General features: G+C 43.7%; 1 protein-coding gene across 2 annotated transcripts in view; it reads left to right on the top strand.

Moving 5' to 3' along the window:
* Positions 1 to 19,645, top strand: part of llgl2 (LLGL scribble cell polarity complex component 2) — a 66,631-nt gene that overhangs the window by 40,544 nt on the left and 6,442 nt on the right. For both annotated transcript variants that reach the window (XM_061708219.1, XM_061708220.1), the window contains exons 11-21: positions 42 to 253; positions 1,646 to 1,713; positions 3,025 to 3,178; positions 4,857 to 4,961; positions 5,766 to 5,861; positions 8,349 to 8,545; positions 9,573 to 9,720; positions 11,640 to 11,787; positions 13,825 to 13,941; positions 17,227 to 17,393; positions 18,828 to 19,092. In XM_061708219.1, the coding sequence (XP_061564203.1) occupies positions 42 to 253; positions 1,646 to 1,713; positions 3,025 to 3,178; positions 4,857 to 4,961; positions 5,766 to 5,861; positions 8,349 to 8,545; positions 9,573 to 9,720; positions 11,640 to 11,787; positions 13,825 to 13,941; positions 17,227 to 17,393; positions 18,828 to 19,092 (1,677 nt within the window). The remainder of the gene's footprint in view (positions 1 to 41; positions 254 to 1,645; positions 1,714 to 3,024; positions 3,179 to 4,856; positions 4,962 to 5,765; positions 5,862 to 8,348; positions 8,546 to 9,572; positions 9,721 to 11,639; positions 11,788 to 13,824; positions 13,942 to 17,226; positions 17,394 to 18,827; positions 19,093 to 19,645) is intronic.

Genomic DNA, 19,645 nt, shown 5'->3' with positions numbered 1-19,645 from the left:
ACGGTTGATGATCAGACTGATTAAGGGCCGTCCTCCTGCAGGAGACCCCAGCGCTCTGGTGGTGCTGGTGGAGGAGGAGCTGGTGGTCATGGACCTGCAGACGGACGGCTGGCCGGTCATCGAGACGCCGTACCTGGTTCCCCTGCACAGCTCGGCCATCACCTGCTCCCACCACGTGTCCACCATCCCCCTGAAGCTGTGGGAGAGGATCCTGGCGGCCGGGGCGCTGCAGAGCTCACACTACTCCCTGGAGGTAAAAAACCACACCCACTACTCCCTGGAGGTAAAAAACCACACCCACTACTCCCTGGAGGTAAAAAACCACACCCACTACTCCCTGGAGGTAAAAAACCACACCCACTACTCCCTGGAGGTAAAAACCCACACCCACTACTCCCTAGAGGTAAAAAACCACACCCACTACTCCCTGGAGGTAAAAAACCACACCCACTACTCCCTGGAGGTAAAAAACCACACCCACTACTCCCTGGAGGTAAAAAACCACACCCACTACTCCCTGGAGGTAAAAAACCACACCCACTACTCCCTGGAGGTAAAAAACCACACCCACTACTCCCTGGAGGTAAAAAACCACACCCACTACTCCCTGGAGGTAAAAAACCACACCCACTAGGTGCGTTCCAGGTGCCAGATTACAGAAATCTGGACATCTCTTTTATTTTTCTGACATGCTAAAATAAAGATCCTGAAACAGGAAACGTTTCTCATGTAAACTGGTGTTTACTAGGGGTGTAACGATACTAATCTCACAATACGGTACACGATATTGAGGTCACGATAACGATAAGATATTATAGCAGTATTTTTAACAACCTTGAATGAGGAACATATATCTGGAAAAAATTGTCTTTTATTTACAAAACAATACTGTGTGTTTGCCCTATTGTTACAGTTTGTAATGCTTTATAACTGTTTAAGTTTTAAAGAGAAAGCTAGGCCAACCATTTTCCACAAACTGAACTAAAAGTAAATGTCAGGTTTGCATTATGATCTTCACTTTCATACAAGTACAAATATTTTACCACAAACTGAATAGTTTCTCTCACGTATGATTTGACTTTTTACTTTTCCAGAAATTTAACAACTAAAATTAAATAAATAAAGGTAAATAAATAAACTATGAAAAGTCCCAAACTCCAAATGCAACATGACTGTTATTTATCTTCTGCCAGAGCTCAGAGCTTCACCTGCTCCAGCCTGAGGTCGTAAGGTGAACCCCGGTATCGTTTCATCCTCACACCTTTGGGGACGACACAATCTTTACATCATAAAACAGATTGATTCGTGCTCACTTTACAAGTAAAAGTTTGGAGCTCAAAACCCTGCAAGAGTCCTGTGATCAGGACCATAAAACGGTACTAGTTTCTTCCTAGCGTAGTCAGATTTTGATCCGTGGGTCGAGGCGCGGTCGTCACGTGATGCCGCTGCACCAATAGGATGTTACTAGTAAACACAATATATTAATATTAATAACCCAATATCAGCTACAGTTTGTCACCTCCACGACACGTATGTGATGTTTTTGTATCACCAAATTTCGTGGCACGATATATTGTTACACCCCTAGTGTTTCCGTACCTGAACATGCTCATGAACACCTGAATCTCCGCTCTGTCCCTGACAGCCCTGGCCCATAATGGGAGGAAAGAACCTGGCCCCGGATCCTCCGCACAGAGACCTGCTGCTGACTGGGTTAGTACCGTTTATTCTCCTCTTCCAGAGGTTCTGACTAGGAATGGGTGATATTTTACCGTTATCAAAAAATTCCCCACGGTAAGAATTTGTCATCTCGCGGTAAAAACCATAAATTCCCATTGATGATGTTTTTGTGAAAAACTGATTTATGGTTCTGTGTTAAATCCACGCACAACGTACGTGAAGGAAGGAAGGAAGGAAGGAAGGAAGGAAGGAAGGAAGGAAGGAAGGAAGGAAGGAAGGAAGGAAGGAAGGAAGGAAGGAAGGAAGGAAGGAAGGAAGGAAGGAAGGAAGGAAGGAAGGAAGGAAGGAAGGAAGGAAGGAAGGAAGGAAGGAAGGAAGGAAGCGGGAAAGGAGTAAAGAAGGAAGGAAGCGGGAAAGGAGTAAAGAAGGAAGGAAGCGGGAAAGGAGTAAAGAAGGAAGGAAGCGGGAAAGGAGTAAAGAAGGAAGGAAGCGGGAAAGGAGTAAAGAAGGAAGGAAACGGGAAAGGAGTAAAGAAGGAAGGAAACGGGAAAGGAGTAAAGAAGGAAGGAAACGGGAAAGGAGTAAAGAAGGAAGGAAACGGGAAAGGAGTAAAGAAGGAAGGAAACGGGAAAGGAGTAAAGAAGGAAGGAAACGGGAAGGGGAAAAAAAAGGGGTGGGAAGGAAGGAAGGAAGGAAACGGGAAAGGAGTAAAGAAGGAAGGAAACGGGAAAGGAGTAAAGAAGGAAGGAAACGGGAAAGGAGTAAAGAAGGAAGGAAGGAAGGAAAAAAAAAAGGGGTGGGAAGGAAGGAAGGAAGGAAGGAAGGAAGGAAGGGGAAAAAAAGGGGTGGGAAGGAAGGAAGGAAGGAAGGAAGGGGAAAAAAAAGGGGTGGGAAGGAAGGAAGGAAGGAAGGAAGGAAAAAAAAGGGGTGGGAAGGAAGGAAGGAAGGAAGGAAAAAAAAGGGGTGGGAAGGAAGGAAGGAAGGAAGGAAGGAAGGAAGGAAGGAAGGGGGTGGGAAGGAAGGAAGGAAGGAAGGGGAAAAAAAGGGGTGGGAAGGAAGGAAGGAAGGAAGGAAGGAAGGAAGGAAGGAAGGAAGGAAGGATAAATTCCCATTGATAACGTTTAGTAGTATTTAGTATCTTTTAGATCAGTGTTTTGGCTCCAAAGACTGAATGTGGTGATAGATTTATATTTACAAAGATGGAGTTGAATTGGTATTTTTTTCATCGTCATTCTTATCGTTATCGGGATAAATGCCAGAAATGATCTTGATAATTTTTTTACTCCAGACCGCCCATCCCTAGTTCTGACCCTGGTTCTAACGTTGTCCTGCGTGTGTTTGCAGACACGAGGACGGGACGGTCCGGTTCTGGGACGCCTCGGGAGTCTGTCTGTGTCCCGTCTACAAGCTGAGCACGGCGGCCGTCTTCCAGACCGACACCGACCCCAACGACAACATGAACACGGGGGCGGAGGGGGAGTGGCCGCCCTTCAGAAAGGTCTGTCCGTCGCCCCGGCAACGCTCTTACAGCGTCAGCAACAGGTCCCAAACGTACCGAGAGAAACATATCTGGTAACGAGTCTGCAGTTTATAGTTTTATTTGGATCCCCATTAGCTGCAGCAAAACTGCAGCTATTCTTCTATGGGCTCAAATTAATGCCATAACTATTTTGCATCTGTAAATAAACTACGTCAGTAGGCGATGCAATGTGCTGATTGGCTCTCCAGAAAAGCTTTGAAACCTGTGCCAAAGATCGCTGATTGGCTCGTCAAAACACTGCCAAAACTCGTAGTTGTAAAAAAAGTTTGTAGCTTTTGAGAAAAAGTTTGTAGCTTTTGAGAAAAAGTTTGTAGCTTTTGAAAAAAAGTTTGTAGCTTTGAATCTAGAAGTACAAATATTTTTTGCAAGTACAAATATTTTTTGCACACGCACAAAATATTTCCACAAGTACAAAGTTTATTTACTGATACAAAATAGGTATGGCATTAATTTGAGCCCATATTCTTCCTGGGGTCCGACACATAATATACAGTACAAGACAAAAATTAAAAGCAAACCTAAAGAGGTAGTAGAAGAAAAAGAAAAGAAACATAAAAAAGAAAAAAAGGGGAAAAAAAAGGAAATTCTTGTACAAAATATATTCTAGATTTCTGTCAAAGACCAGTGCTCCTTTTGACACTCACATTAAGGTTAAAGCAGCACAATGTAACTTTCAGCTTTTGTTGAGTTTGGCGGCATCTTTTGGACAAAAGCGGTATTGTTTTACCAGAAAGAACACTACATTTACCATGAGCACCAGCGCGTACTGCCGGAAAACTCCTGTCCCGTCGCGTGCATTTGTTTTGATAGCGAATGAAGACGGGACGGACTTTTCTGTTTCACCAAGTGAACAGACGGAACGCAAAAAAAAAGATGTTAAACTGCTGGAAAGGAACTGGAATTTACCGGGATACCTTAAACAAGGAAGCCAGGGAGCAGTATATGGAGAAAATAATGATTATTAACGGTCTGGATCCATATGAAATCCCTACTAAAGAATGGAGCTCCGATGAGGATTTACTGCCGCAGTTCTGCAGAACCACCGTCTCCGGCTACCTTGTTTAGGAGTGTTTGGCAGCTGCTTTGGTAAATGTTTGACTCGCCATGTGTTTCAATAAATTTGTATAATAGTACAACATACAGTACATGTTTTGTATCCCTCTTACTTCTCTTTTCTTTTTTTTTGACTGCTATATTATGCTGAAGAGGCTCCGAGGCGTGAGCGATATTTTTGTTTTCTTCGTGAGATTATTTTTTTCCTCTGCAGCTACAAATAAGAGTTAATATTTTTTCCTCAACAAACTAGTTTTATCTGAAGATTGGGGTTAATTGCACCGCAGAGAGCTGGCCAGCAACTGCGTTTAGCTGGAGAAGTGGGGAATAAAACCCGTGTTTTGATCCGACCCGGTCTGTGTGAGTGTTTGTGATTTACTGTGTGGAAGGTGTTTGGTCATTACAGCCGCGATCCAAGCGAGCCGACGACTCTCACTCTTTTACTTTGTTATATCAGATACTCGGCCTCCGTGGTTCTGCCTCCAAGCAGGAAAGCGGTGAAAAGTTCTTAATCTTAATGGACCTGCAGTGACCCGATCCCTTCGGTGACTGGATCTCCTCCCTAACGTGTCTCTGTCTCCAGGTCGGCTGCTTCGACCCGTACAGTGACGATCCGCGGCTCGGCATCCAGAAGATCCACCTGTGTAAATACAGCGGCTACCTGACGGTGGCCGGCACGGCGGGACAGGTGAGAACCCGCCTCGTCGTCCGCTCTCCTGCAAACCCGTCGTCTCAAACCTCTGGGGACCAGAGGAGCGGAGCCGCCGTCCTGTAGCTCAGACCCGACACTACGATTCAATTCAATTTTATTTATATAGCGTCTAATACAACAGATGTTGTCTCTAGACGCTTTCCAGAGATCCAGAACATGAACATAAACATAAACATAAATATAAACCCCCGAGCAATTATTACATAAACAATGGCAGGTAAAAACTCCCCTAGTGGGAGAAAAGCCTTAAGCCAAACAGTGGCAAGAAAAACTCCCCTTTAGGAGGGAAGAAACCACGTCCTTCATAGGCATGTGGAAGCAGCAGCGGGATGACCAGAGGGGGGGGGTCATCCCGCTGCTGCTTCCACATGCCTGCTGTGTGTTGCAACTATGACTACTGACTCTAACACACTAGAGTTTACACTACCTAGAGATTTACCAACACCAGCTAGAGGTTTACTAAACACTAACTATAGGCTTTACTAAACAGAAATGTTATAAGTTTAGTTTTAAAGGTGGAGGTGGTTTCAGCCTCCTTAACCCAGATTGGAAGTTGGTTCCATAGTAATGGTGCCTGATAGCAGAACGCCCGCCCTCCAAATCTACATTTAGATACTCTAGGAACTACGAGTAAACCTGCACTCTGAGAGCGGAGAGCTCTGACAGGAACATAAGGCACTATCAGGTCTTGTAAATACTGCGGAGCTAAGCCGTTTTGGGCTTTATATGCAAGTAATAAACGACAAGCCTATTCGTGCCTGACTGGAGTTTTTCCTGCAGATCCTGGTGCTGGAGCTGAACGACGAGGCAGCAGAGCAGACGGTGGAGGCCAAGGTGGTGGACCTGCTGCAGGGCCAGGAGGGTTTCCGGTGGAAGGTGAGGACCGGAGCCCCGCGCACCACTGTTTTTATTCATCCTGCTCCCGCCCACGTCCGCCACATTTCTGACCATTACCGCCCGCTCTCGCAAAACTGAGAATTCATGCCGCACAATGATAGATGCATTGATTTAGTGTCTTCTCCCGTTCCCCAAGAGAAATGTCCTGGAAAAATGTATCTGATTTTTAACATGATCATTGTAGAGCTTGATGGATAATTGACAGTTCATAGGTCACTTGACCCAAAGTTAGATGCAAATACATCATTGTCGTCATCACACAAGCTAGTTTCGCCTGTCGCGCATCAATTATGTGATTGAGGTTATAGCAACGAGAGTAGGCTGTGAGTAGCTAATACTAATAAATAACATAAAATAAGTAAGGGATAATGAAGGGGATGATGCCCTCGTCGGGCATTATCCCGCTTATACCACGGTCACTTATCAAAAAACATAAATATTAAATCAGTTATTCATGCTTTAATGTGTTTTCAGTTGAAATCATTAGTTTTATAACAACCCACAGCGGAGCGGCTGAGCAACTATTTAATCTCTCGTCTGCAGCCGTTGGAACCTGGTAGTTTTACCTGAGGGTCTGACTAATACCTGGAACAATCACTACTGTCCCATAAGGTCTTTAATGGACACAGTGTTGATTCTCCAGTAACTAGGACGGACCTGAGATAAGACTTAGCAACGGGAGATATTCTAGTCCGCTCAGCTCCGCTCGGCTATGCTACAGTAACAAACAGGAAATATATTTGTTTCAAAGAGTCAAAGTCCACAGATAGTTTCCTAAAACGTTTTATTAAGCTACATATATGATATCTTTATATATATATTAAGATTTGCTGGACTTCTGCTCTTTACCGTCCTGCGGTAGCCGGCTCTTCTTCTCTGAATCTCCGTTGCCGTGGTTACCACCTGGCAGTTGATCCAGCGCAATGATATTAAAGTTATCGGGAAATTTAATCGAACTTCTTTTCTAGTAGTGTAGGTTATCACTTTTATCCTCCACCTGCCAGCCAATCAGAATCGAGTTTTCACACAGACCGTGGTATAAACAAAGTTAACAAATGGAACAAATTAATTTAACAAATGAACCACTTGGCCATTACATTGCTGTGGAGGAAGATAACGTTGCTGACCGACTGCGTCTCTCTTCCAAGATGCTCCACAGACACTAAACGCAGTTTCTCCAAATATCTGACTTTCCTTGCTTTGTCTTTGTTTTGTAAAGACCTTGTTTGAGGTTTATTTTACACGTCATTGATTTCCATCTTGTCGCTAGACTCCATCCCGATCCCGCAGTGTTTTTTTTAGCCGCCCGCAGCAAAGTTCAAACCGCCCGCTCCCACCAGATTTGCGTTGGGTCCCAATCCCGATACAGCCCTCTTGGGCCGTCAGCTCAACCACGTAAATGTCTTTAGAAAGACGATCTCGCTCCCACCTCCGGGTTCTACATTCTTTTCACTTTAAGAAAAATAACTATTTATGTTAAGCATAGGATAAAAAGTTGAACTCTGATTTCTAGGAAGTATTTTCACAATCGTTATTTTAATAGCGGGACTCTTTCTAGCGGCGCCTGTGTAAAGGAGCGCTGCGGCTGCGTCACGTGATCGCGCTGGACCAATAACAGCGGCCCCTGATGTAAACAAACCTGACGTAATGCCACCTTGTCTTCCCAAAAATGTAGAAAAATACAATATAATGAGCCGAAAAGTGCACAAAAATGACTAAAAACAGTGATGCCACAATTAAGATGAATTATAAACTGTGAAATAATAAAAAGTGCCCATAATGTGATTTCGTTTTTATCATTGTGTGTATCTTTCTCCTTAGACATCTCTATGCAACACTATCCCATTAATGTCACGACCATGATAAGTAATATACCTCAAGTTAATATAAACCCATTATGTATAACGCATGTAAAGTATATTTATTTGGGGCTATTTCAGCATATCTTGATTGAAATTAAATTAATAACAATCATGGCCCTGTCAGTGAAATGGATTTGATCTACTTACTTAACTACACCTACAGGACTGTCTCAGAAAATTAGAATATTGTGATAAAGTTCTTTATTTTCTGTAATGCAATTAAAAAAAAATAAAATGTCATACATTCTGGATTCATTACAAATCAACTGAAATATTGCAAGCCTTTTATTATTTTAATATTGCTGATTATGGTTTACAGCTTAAGAAAACTCAAATATCCTATCTCAAAAAATTACAATATTCTGGGAATCTTAAACTGTAAAATAACGATTGTGAAAATACTTCCTAGAAATCCGAGTTCAACTTTTTATCCTATGCTTAACATAAATAGGTCTTTTTGTGAAAAGAATGTACACACCAGAGGTGGGAGCGAGATGAAACGAAAAGGTGGGTGACCTGACGGCCTCTCTAGTGAGGGCCGGCTGGTCCCGCCAGCACCTGCTGAGCGGCTCTACAGCTTCTCACGCTCCGTCCTCCGTTGCAGGGCCACGCCCGGCTAGACGTGCGGGAGCAGCCGGTCCGGTTCCCCCCGGGCTTCCAGCCCTTCACGCTGGTGCAGTGCCAGCCCCCGGCCGTGGTCACGGCGCTGACGCTGCACTCCGAGTGGAAGCTGGTGGCCTTCGGAACCAGCCACGGCTTCGGCCTGTACGACTACCAGCAGAAGAGCAACGTGCTCATCAGGTAAGAGGCACCTTTAACCTTTAACCCGGTGTTCTGTCCATCCACGCTGCCCGTCCAGATCTGCTACTTTCTGGTTCTGCACAGTCGAGTTTCAAAGTTTGATTTCCAACCCCATAACTTTATGCATCCCTTCAGTCCACGCTGCTGTTAACGGAGAGAAACATCCTCAAAATAAATAAGAAAATATATATTTATATACAGGACTGTCTCAGAAAATTAGGATATTGTGATAAAGTTATTTATTTTCTGTAATGCAATTACAAAAACAAAAATGTCATACATTCTGGATTCATTACAAATCAACTGAAATATTGTGAGACTTTTATTATTTTAATATTGCTGATTATGGTTTACAGTTTAAGATTAAGATTCCTAGAATATTCTAATTTTTTGAGATAGGATATTTGGGTTTTCTTAAGCTGTAAACCATGATCAGCAATATTAAAATAATAAAAGGCTTGTAATATTTCAGTTGATTTGTAATGAATCCAGAATGTTTGACATTTTTGTTTTTGTAATTGCATTACAGAAAATCACAATATTCTAATTTTCTGAAACAGTCCTGTATGCTACCCCTGAAATATTGATTCAAAATGATAATATGGGACGTTGAGTATTTGATCCTTTAAAATAAACTACCCATGACATGAATTGCATTACACTTTGTGAACATTATACGATAAAGAGGAAAAAAAAACAATTCTAGCGTTTTATTTGATATTCATTCAGTCATTGGCCTTTATTTAACCAGGCAGGTCATTAAGAACATTCTTATTTACAATAACGGCCTGGCAAGAGACAAGGAAGTGGTTTAGGGAGTAAAACAGTAAAATTGTAGCTCTACAAAGGTAGAAAACCATTTGGTAGCATTTTTTGATAGGGTAGCAGAAATCGATAGACGGACATTATCGGTTTATGCGGTGGTAGCTTTTTTTCGACGAAGCAGCAAAATTTGACAGAACACCGGTGCGGGTTTACCGCGGCCCAGCTGCTCCCGGATCACTGACCCGTGTGTCTCCACCTGCAGGTGCACGCTGAACCCCAGCGACCAGCTGGCCATGGAGGGCCCGCTCTCCCGGGTCAAGAGCATCAAGAAGTCCCTGCGTCAGTCGTTCAGGAGGATCCGACGCAGCCGAGTGTCTCTGAGGAAACACCACGTCAACAACGCTGCCAAGGTACCGCCCCCTCCTGGTTCTGGTTCTGGTTTTCTGGTCCTGGTTTTGGTCCTGCGGCCGGTCTGGGCCTCCCATAAACATTTATACGTAGACGCTGCATCGAGTGTTCTTGCTGCTGCTGCGATACGTCAACGCCGCCATATTGGATGTTCAAGGCTGCGCTGTAAACTAATACAAGTGAATTGACTTATTTTCATAAAGCGCCTTTTTCTACAAAGAAATGTACGTTTTAAGTCTCATTTATTCATTCACACACGCACTTTTTTCCTCCTTTTTTTTCTTTGTTTCTTTTTTGTCTTTTTTCCTCCCTTTTTACCTATTTCTTTTCCTCTTTGTTCCTCCTTTTTTTCTTTGTTCTTTTTTTTCATCTTTTTTTACTCTTTGTTCCTCGTTTTTCCTTATTTTCATAAAGCGCCTTTTTACAAAGAAATGTACGTTTTAAGTCTCATTTATTCATTCACACACACGCACTTTTTTTCCTCTTTTTTCCTCTTTTTTTCTTTGTTCCTCTTTTTTCCTCCTTTTTTCCTCTTTGTTCCTCTTTTTTCCTCTTTGTTCCTCTTTTTTTCCTCTTTGTTCCTCTTTTTTCCTCTTTGTTCCTCTTTTTTTCCTCTTTGTTCCTCTTTTTTTTCTTTGGTCCTCTTTTTTTCATTTTTCCCTCTTTTTTTTTCTTTTTTTCATCTTTTTTTACTTTTTGTTCCTCGTTTTTCCTTATTTTCATAAAGCATTTTTCTACAAAGAAATTTACGTTTTACGTCTCATTTATTCATTCACACACGCACTAGTATACTTAATATAGTGCCGAAAAACAATATATATATCCCCCCTCACAAAAATAGAGAAAAAAAGATCAACAAAACTAATTTAAAATTTTTCAAATAACAAAATAACATATTTGAACCATTTTTCAGACAATAAAATAATTGAAAAAATCTGAAAAATAGTTAAAATGTGTTATTTTGTTACTTGAAAATTTAAAAATATGTTTTGTTGATGAGAAAATATGTTTCTATATTCTTCTTATTTTTGTGAGGGGGGATATATATTGTTTTTTGGCACTACCTTGTTCTCTATAGCTGATATAACATGAATTACTCCTATGTGGGATCAATAAAGTTCTTATTTTTACCATCTGAGAAAATTAAATGTATTATATTTGGTGCCTAACTGTTTCCCAAGTACCGTATTGGCCCGAATATAAGACGGTGTTTTTTGCATTGAAATTAGACTGAAAAAGTGGGGGTCGTCTTACATTCGGGGTCTAGACCATTCACAACACTAGATGGCGCCAGATATCTTTAAAGCGAATGCTGAACTTAACTCCCCAGGACAAAGTGAACCCCTGTCACGAAGAAGAAAAATAAAAAATAGTATAAGAAAGAGAAGAAAATAAGAGAAGAGATAACAGAAAGTGGAGAAACGTAGCGACAATCTGGAGAAAAGTGGGTGGAAGTTCGGCAGGTAAACCGGCAACTGAGGAGAAGTTATGATGCAACTTCAAGATAATGATTTCAAATAATCAAAATAACATGCTTTTTCTCTCGAATATATTGTTATAATCATTTGTTTCAGATGTACTGTAATTATTTTCTGTATAAAAATTGAATTTGGTGTTCAAAAAGTCTTTCTTCAAACTTGAGTCTTGAAAAAGAGGGGGTCGTCTTATATTCGGGACAATACAGTATATTAGTGCGTGAGTGAATGACTAAATGAGACGTAAAACATACATTTCTTTGTAGAAAGGCGCTTTATGAAAATAAGTCCATTTACTTGTATTAGTTTACAGCGCAGTCTTGAACATCCAATATGGCGGCGACGTTGACGTATCGCAGCAGCTCAATGGAAGTCTACGTATAAATGTCTGTGTCTACCTACGGTATAAATGTCTAATCTCCCACCAACCCCGGTCTCTCCTGCAGCTCCAGGAAGCAAACGCCCGTCTGGAGGCGGAGCTGGCGGAGATGGAGCTGGCGCCGGTCCAGAGGAAGATCGAGGCCCGGTCCTCAGACGACTCCTTCACCGGACTCGTCCGGACTCTGTACTTCGCAGAAACATTCCTGTCGGACAGTGAGTTGTTCCCGTCGGCCGCCGGTTCTGGTCCGGAACATTTACCGCTATGTACCTGGGCATAAATGGGGGTGTAACGGTACAGGAGGCACGGTTGGGTTCCAGCTTGGTGCAAGGGGGGAAAAAGAAAGGTAGAAAATAATATTTTGGTCCTTTTTTTAATTAAAAAAAAAGTAACCATCCAACAATAATGGCTTATTGGTCCTAAGTTTTAGTGAAGCAGTTCAATTCTGCTGCAGTGGAAAAAGAAAAGTGAACATAGAGTCGAGGGAGGGAGGGAGGGAAAAGGAAGGAAGGGAAGGGAAAAGGAAGGAAAGAAGGGAAAAGGAAGGAAAGAAGGGAAAAGGAAGAAAGGAAGGAAGGAAGGGGAAGGGAAAAGGAAGGAAGGGAGGGAGGAAGGAAGGAAGGAAGGGATGGAGGAAGGAAGGAAGGGATGGAGGAAGGAAGGGAGGGAGGGAGGGAGGGAGGGAGGGAAAAAGGAAGGGAGGTAATAAGGAAGGGGGAAGGGGAAAAGGAAGGGAGTAAGGAAGGAAGGAAGGAAAGAAGGAAGGAAGGGAAAAAACAAGGAAGGAAGGAAGGGAGTAAAGAGAAAGGGGGGGAAAAAGGAAGGATAGAGCAGGAGAAAAGAAGGAGTTTAACATTTCAACTGTTTGTTTTTTTTCTTCCTGGTTTGGGTTCAGTTTATTTTACACATTAGAGAGAAGTAAAACATTTCCATTGTTCTGTCTGGAATTTATATTGTATGAAAAGATAACGTTCCTTTCTTTCAATATTTGATCAACAAATATTATTTCTAAAGCAAGTGTTATTTAACTTATTTAAAACAAACATAAAAATCTGGTTTGTTTAGTTCAGTTTGATTTTCTAAAAAAGACGGAATGAATTCAATCATATTAGATTATAACAACATACAAGTACGTCACGATACTATGGAAGAGTATCAGGGCCATGCAGGAGAAAAAATATTTGAGGGGAAGATTTTTTTTTTATTGTGCACTTCGAGAAAAAAGTCGAAATGTCGAGATTAATGTTGAAATGCAATTTCAAGAATAAAGTCGAAATCTCGCCTTTTTTCTCAACATTTCAACTTTATTCACGAAATTTTGACTTTGTTCTCAACATTTAGACTATTTTCTCGAAATTGTACTTCAACATTAATCTCGACTTTTCAACTTTTTTTGCATAATGAAAAAAAATCTTCCTCCTCTAAAACATTATTTTTATTTTTCTCCTGCCTGGCCCTAATACTCTTCCGTACGTTACTGATCGCTGATTTGTTGCTGATAACTGAGTTTCTGGGACAAACACGACTGCGTCGCTTTACCAATCTAATTCAGACCAATTAAAAGATCCACAGGTCGCGTGTTTATCAAATGTTGGATAGTTTACACTGGATTCTGTTTAACTGACTTAGTTCCGGAAGTAAATAAAATAAACACTTTGGAACCAAATAAATATTTAAACATTTAAACCAAATAAATATTTAAACAACATTTAAACCAAATAAATATTTATTTATTTATTTATTATTATTATTATTATTATTATTATATTATTTCATTACTATCATTACTTTCATTACCACCACCCGTGTGCGATAAACCTGTCTCTTTGTAAGTGCAATAACCGCTAAATACCTCACGTATTTTTGAAAATATTTGTAAATATTTTGTAAATATTATCAATTTTTTGGTGTTTACTATTTTTTTTTTCTCTTGTACATACTCTTTTTCTACTTTTTATATGGCTCTTTTTTATTATTTAACTATTTATTGGTTATTTTTATTTTAAATGTTTTGTATAAACCGTTGAGCGTGTGTGTGTTTTGGCTGCTGCACGACTGAATTTCTCCTCTGGGAGATCAATAAAGTCTTCTATTCTATTCTATTCACAGTCACCACAGACTGAATTAACACCTTATTTTAATAATTTTATGCTTCTTCCAGTATGTTTTATTTTATTCTCCTCTTGGTTTGATGGCGGCGCCTTAGCGCCCCCTGCTGGCCAGAACCTCCTCTCACGTCTCTGTCCTCTCAGGTTCTCACACCACGGCGTCTCTATGGGCGGGCACTAACGGGGGCTGCGTGTTCGCCTACATGCTCCGCCTCCCCCCGGTGGAGCACCGAGCAGACGAGCCAATCACAGCCCAGCCCGGTGAGTTAGCCCCGCCCCCTCCGACTCTAGCCACGCCCATTACTGTTTACTGAAGCTGCTCTGGAATTAAACTTACCTGCTGGATCTACTGCCATTATTATTAACCCTGGTACTGTCTTTGGGTCAAAATGACCTAATTCTCCTGTTCCTTCCTTCCTTCCTTCCTTCCTTCCTGGGGGAGGAAGGAAGGAAGGAAGGAAGGAAGGAAGGAAGGAAGGAAGGAAGGAAGGAAGGAAGGAAGGAAGGAAGGAAGGAAGGAAGGAAGGAAGGAAGGAAGGAAGGAAGGAAGGAAGGAAGGAAGGAAGGAAGGAAGGAAGGAAGGAAGGAAGGGAGGAAGGGAGGAAGGGAAAAAAGAAGAAGGGAGGGAGGAAGGAAGGGAAAACAGAAGAAGGGAGGGAGGAAGGAAGGGAAAACAGAAGAAGGGAGGGAGGAAGGAAGGGAAAACAGAAGAAGGGAGGGAGGAAGGAAGGGAAAACAGAAGAAGGGAGGGAGGAAGGAAGGGAAAACAGAAGAAGGGAGGGAGGAAGGAAGGGAAAACAGAAGGAAGGAAGGAAGGAAGGAAGGGAAAACGGAAGGAAGGAAGGAAGGAAGGGAAAACGGAAGGAAGGAAGGAAGGAAGGGAAAACAGAAGGAAGGAAGGAAGGAAGGAAGGGAAAACAGAAGGAAGGAAGGAAGGAAGGGAAAAAGGAAGGAAGGAAGGGAAAAAGGAAGGAAGGAAGGAAGGGAAAAAGGAAGGAAGGAAGGAAGGAAGGGAAAAAGGAAGGAAGGAAGGAAGGAAGGGAAAAAGGAAGGAAGGAAGGAAGGGAAAAAGGAAGGAAGGAAGGAAGGAAGGGAAAAAGGAAGGAAGGAAGGAAGGGAAAAAGGAAGGAAGGAAGGAAGGAAGGGAAAAAGGAAGGAAGGAAGGAAGGGAAAAAGGAAGGAAGGAAGGAAGGAAGGAAGGGAAAAAGGAAGGAAGGAAGGAAGGGAAAAAGGAAGGAAGGAAGGAAGGAAGGAAGGGAAAAAGGAAGGAAGGAAGGAAGGGAAAAAGGAAGGAAGGAAGGAAGGAAGGAAGGAAGGGAAAAAGGAAGGAAGGAAGGAAGGAAGGGAAAAAGGAAGGAAGGAAGGAAGGAAGGGAAAAAGGAAGGAAGGAAGGAAGGAAGGGAAAAAGGAAGGAAGGAAGGAAGGAAGGGAAAAAGGAAGGAAGGAAGGGAAAAAGGAAGGAAGGAAGGGAAAAAGGAAGGAAGGAAGGAAGGAAGGGAAAAAGGAAGGAAGGGAAAAAGGAAGGAAGGAAGGAAGGGAAAAAGGAAGGAAGGAAGGAAGGAAGGGAAAAAGGAAGGAAGGAAGGAAGGGAAAAAGGAAGGAAGGAAGGAAGGAAGGGAAAAAGGAAGGAAGGAAGGAAGGGAAAAAGGAAGGAAGGAAAAACAGAAGGAAGGAAGGAAGGGAAAAAGGAAGGAAGGAAGGAAGGAAGGGAAAAAGGAAGGAAGGAAGGAAGGGAAAAAGGAAGGAAGGAAGGAAGGAAGGGAAAAAGGAAGGAAGGAAGGAAGGGAAAAAGGAAGGAAGGAAGGAAGGAAGGGAAAAAGGAAGGAAGGAAGGAAGGGAAAAAGGAAGGAAGGAAGGGAAAAAGGAAGGAAGGAAGGAAGGGAAAAAGGAAGGAAGGAAGGAAGGGAAAAAGGAAGGAAGGAAGGAAGGGAAAAAGGAAGGAAGGAAGGAAGGAAGGGAAAAAGGAAGGAAGGAAGGAAGGGAAAAAGGAAGGAAGGAAGGAAGGAAGGGAAAAAGGAAGGAAGGAAGGAAGGGAAAAAGGAAGGAAGGAAGGAAGGGAAAAAGGAAGGAAGGAAGGAAGGAAGGAAGGAAGGAAGGGAAAAAGGAAGGAAGGAAGGAAGGAAGGGAAAAAGGAAGGAAGGAAGGAAGGAAGGGAAAAAGGAAGGAAGGAAGGAAGGAAGGGAAAAAGGAAGGAAGGAAGGAAGGAAGGGAAAAAGGAAGGAAGGAAGGAAGGAAGGAAGGGAAAAAGGAAGGAAGGAAGGGAAAAAGGAAGGAAGGAAGGAAGGAAGGGAAAAAGGAAGGAAGGAAGGGAGGGAAAAAAGAAGGAAGGAAGGAAGGGAAAAAGGAAGGAAGGGAAAAGGAAGGAGAGAGCAGGAGGAAAGAAGGAAGGAAGGGAAAAAAGAAGTAAGAAAGGAAGGAAGGAAAGGAGAAATGAGGAAGGGAAGAAGGAAGGAGAGAGCAGGAGGGAGGGAAAAAGGAAGGAAGGAAAAAAGAAGGAAGGAAGGAAGGGGAAAAAAGAAGGAAGGGAAAACGGAAGGAAGGAAGGAAGGAAGGAAGGAAGGAAGGAAGGAAGGAAGGAAGGAAGGAAGGAAGGAAGGGAAAACAGAAGGAAGGAAGGAAGGAAGGGAAAACAGAAGGAAGGAAGGAAGGGAAAACAGAAGGAAGGAAGGAAAGAAGGGAAAACAGAAGGAAGGAAAGAAGGAAAAAAGAAGGAAGGAAGGAAGGGGAAAAAAGAAGGAAGGAAGCAAGGGGAAAAAAGAAGGGAGGGAAGGGAGAAAAGAATGAAGGAAGGAAGGGAAAACAGAAGGAAGGAAGGAAGGAAGGAAGGAAGGAAGGAAGGAAGGAAGGAAGGAAGGAAGGGAAAACAGAAGGAAGGAAGGAAGGGAAAACAGAAGGAAGGAAGGAAGGGAAAACAGAAGGAAGGAAGGAAGGGAAAACGGAAGGAAGGAAGGAAGGAAGGGAAAACGGAAGGAAGGAAGGAAGGAAGGGAAAATGGAAGGAAGGAAGGAAGGAAGGGAAAATGGAAGGAAGGAAGGAAGGAAGGGAAAATGGAAGGAAGGAAGGAAGGAAGGGAAAATGGAAGGAAGGAAGGGAAAATGGAAGGAAGGAAAAATGGAAGGAAGGAAGGAAGGGAAAATGGAAGGAAGGAAGGAAGGAAGGGAAAATGGAAGGAAGGAAGGAAGGGAAAACGGAAGGAAGGAAGGAAGGGAAAACGGAAGGAAGGAAGGAAGGGAAAACGGAAGGAAGGAAGGAAGGGAAAATGGAAGGAAGGAAGGAAGGGAAAATGGAAGGAAGGACGGAAGGGAAAACGGAAGGAAGGAAGGAAGGAAGGAAGGGAGAAGGAAGGAGAGAGCAGGAGGAAAGAAGGAACAGGAGAATTAGGTCATTCTGACCCAAAGCAACAACTTGTGCTTTCTATTATTTTACCTCTTATCATTTTATTTTATTTGTTTTAATTGTGTCTTGCTGCTTTTAATGTTGATGTAAAGCACCATGAGTCACCTTGTGTTGAATTGTGCTGTATAAATAAACTTCTCCCTCCTCCAGCCAAGGAGATCCAGCTGATGCACCGCGCCCCCGTGGTGGGCGTGGTGGTGCTGGACGGCCACGGCGCCCCCCTCCCCGACCCGCTGGAGGTGGCTCACGACCTGGCCCGCTCGCCCGACATGACGGGGTCGCACCACGTCCTGGTGGTGTCCGAGGAGCAGTTCAAGGTCGGTACGAGCTAGGGCTGTAGAGCAGTTCAAGGTCGGTACAAGCTAGGGGTGTAGAGCAGTTCAAGGTCGGTACGAGCTAGGGGTGTAGAGCAGTTCAAGGTCGGTACGAGCTAGGGGTGTAGAGCAGTTCAAGGTCGGTACGAGCTAGGGCTGTAGAGCAGTTCAAGGTCGGTACGAGCTAGGGCTGTAGAGCAGTTCAAGGTCGGTACACGCTAGGGGTGTAGAGCAGTTCAAGGTCGGTACGAGCTAGGGGTGTAGAGCAGTTCAAGGTCGGTACAAGCTAGGGGTGTAGAGCAGTTCAAGGTCGGTACAAGCTAGGGGTGTAGAGCAGTTCAAGGTCGGTACAAGCTAGGGGTGTAGAGCAGTTCAAGGTCGGTACGAGCTAGGGGTGTAGAGCAGTTCAAGGTCGGTACGAGCTAGGGGTGTAGAGCAGTTCAAGGTCGGTACGAGCTAGGGCTGGAACGGTACACTAGTGTCACCATACGGTACAAGATATTAAAGTCACGATACGATACACGATATTGAGGTCGCGATAACGATACGATATTATAGCAGGGTTCATTTAACAACCTTTCTCCCTTCCTTCCTTCCTTCTTTTCTTCCTTCCTTCTTTTCTCCCTTCCTTCCTTCTTTTCTCCCTTCCTTCCTTCCTTCCTCCCTTCCTTTCTTCCTTCCTTTCTCCCTTCCTTTCTCCCTTCCTTCCTTCCTTCTTTTCTTCCTTCTTTTCTTCCTTGCTTCTTTTCTCCCTTCCTTCCTTCCTTCCTTCCTTTCTCCCTTCCTTCTCCCCTTCCTTCTTCCTTCCTCCCTTCCTTCTTCATTCCTCCCTTCCTTCCTCACTTCCTTCCTTTCTTCCTTCCTTCCTTCCTCCCTTCCTTATTTTCTTCCTTCCATCCTTTTCTCCCTTCCTTCCTTCCTCCCTCCCTTCCATAGTTTCTCCCTTCCTTCCTTCCTTCCTTCCTTCTTTTCTTTCTCCCTTCCTTCCTTCCTTCCTTCCTTCCTTCCAGGCTCGCTCCTTCCTTCCTTGTTTCCTTCCTTCCTTGTTTCCTTCCTTCCTTTCAGGCTCGCTCCTTCCTTCCTTCCTTCCTTTCTCCCTTCCTTCCTTCCTCTCTTCCTTCCTTCCTTCCTCCCTTCTTCTCTTCCTCCTTCCTTGACCCAAAGACAGCACAAGGGTTAACAACTTATATTTTATTATTTATTAATAACCCAACATTGCGCTACAGTTTGTCACCTCCACGACACGTATCGTAACATTTTTGTATCGTGAAATTTCGTGGCACGATATATTGTTCCACCCCTAGTACAAGTGGACGGTTTGGGGGCGTGGCCACGCCCAGTTTAGGGGGCGTGGCCACGCCCCGTTTAGGGGGCGTGGCCTCGTCCTCCTGGCCGTGTCCGGCCAGCGGTTGACGAAGAAGTGGCTGCTGTGTCCAGGTGTTCACCCTGCCCAAGGTCAGTGCCAAGATGAAGCTGAAGCTGACGGCGGTGGATGGGTCGCGGGTGCGGCGGGCCGGCGTGGCCTGGTTCGGCAGCAGCCGCTCGGAGGATTACAGCGAGAGCGGCATGCTGGTGCTGACCAACCAGGGGGACGTGCACGTGGTGTCGCTGCCCCACGTGAAGATGCAGGTGCAGTACCCGTGCATCCGCCGGGAGGACGTCAGCGGCATCGCCTCCTGCGTCTTCACCAAGCACGGACAAGGTAACGCCACGGTGCCATAACGTTAGCCCTGTGGAGGGCTGGGTTTCATTTAATTATGATGACCGTCCATGCATTTAATCTGTAAAAACACAGAGCTGTAGAGTAGGAATGGGTGATATTTTACCGTTCACGATAAACCGTCAAAAAAATTCCCCACAGTAAGAATTTGTATCTCACGGTAAAAACGATAAATTCCCGTTGATGACGTTTTTGTGTAAAGCTGATTCATGGAAGGAAGGAAGGAAGGAAGGAAGGAAGGAAGGAAGGAAGGAAGGAAGGAAGGAAGGAAGGAAGGAAGGAAGGAAGGAAGGAAGGAAGGAAGGAAGGAAGGAAGGAAGGAAGGAAGGAAGGAAGGAAGGAAGGAAGGAAGGAAGGAAGGAGGGAGGGAAAAAATAAGGAAGGAAGGAAGGAGCCTGAAAGGAAGGAAGGAAGGAAGGAGCCTGAAAGGAAGGAAGGAAGGAAGGAGCCTGAAAGGAAGGAAGGAAGGAAGGAGCCTGAAAGGAAGGAAGGAAGGAAGGAGCCTGAAAGGAAGGAAGGAAGGAAGGAGCCTGAA

The sequence above is a fragment of the Cololabis saira genome, chromosome 19 (genome assembly GCF_033807715.1).
Source record: "Cololabis saira isolate AMF1-May2022 chromosome 19, fColSai1.1, whole genome shotgun sequence".
NCBI lineage: Eukaryota > Metazoa > Chordata > Actinopteri > Beloniformes > Belonidae > Cololabis > Cololabis saira.
The sequence above is the reverse complement of the archived record's forward strand: the minus strand, read 5'-3'. Positions and strand labels throughout refer to the sequence as shown.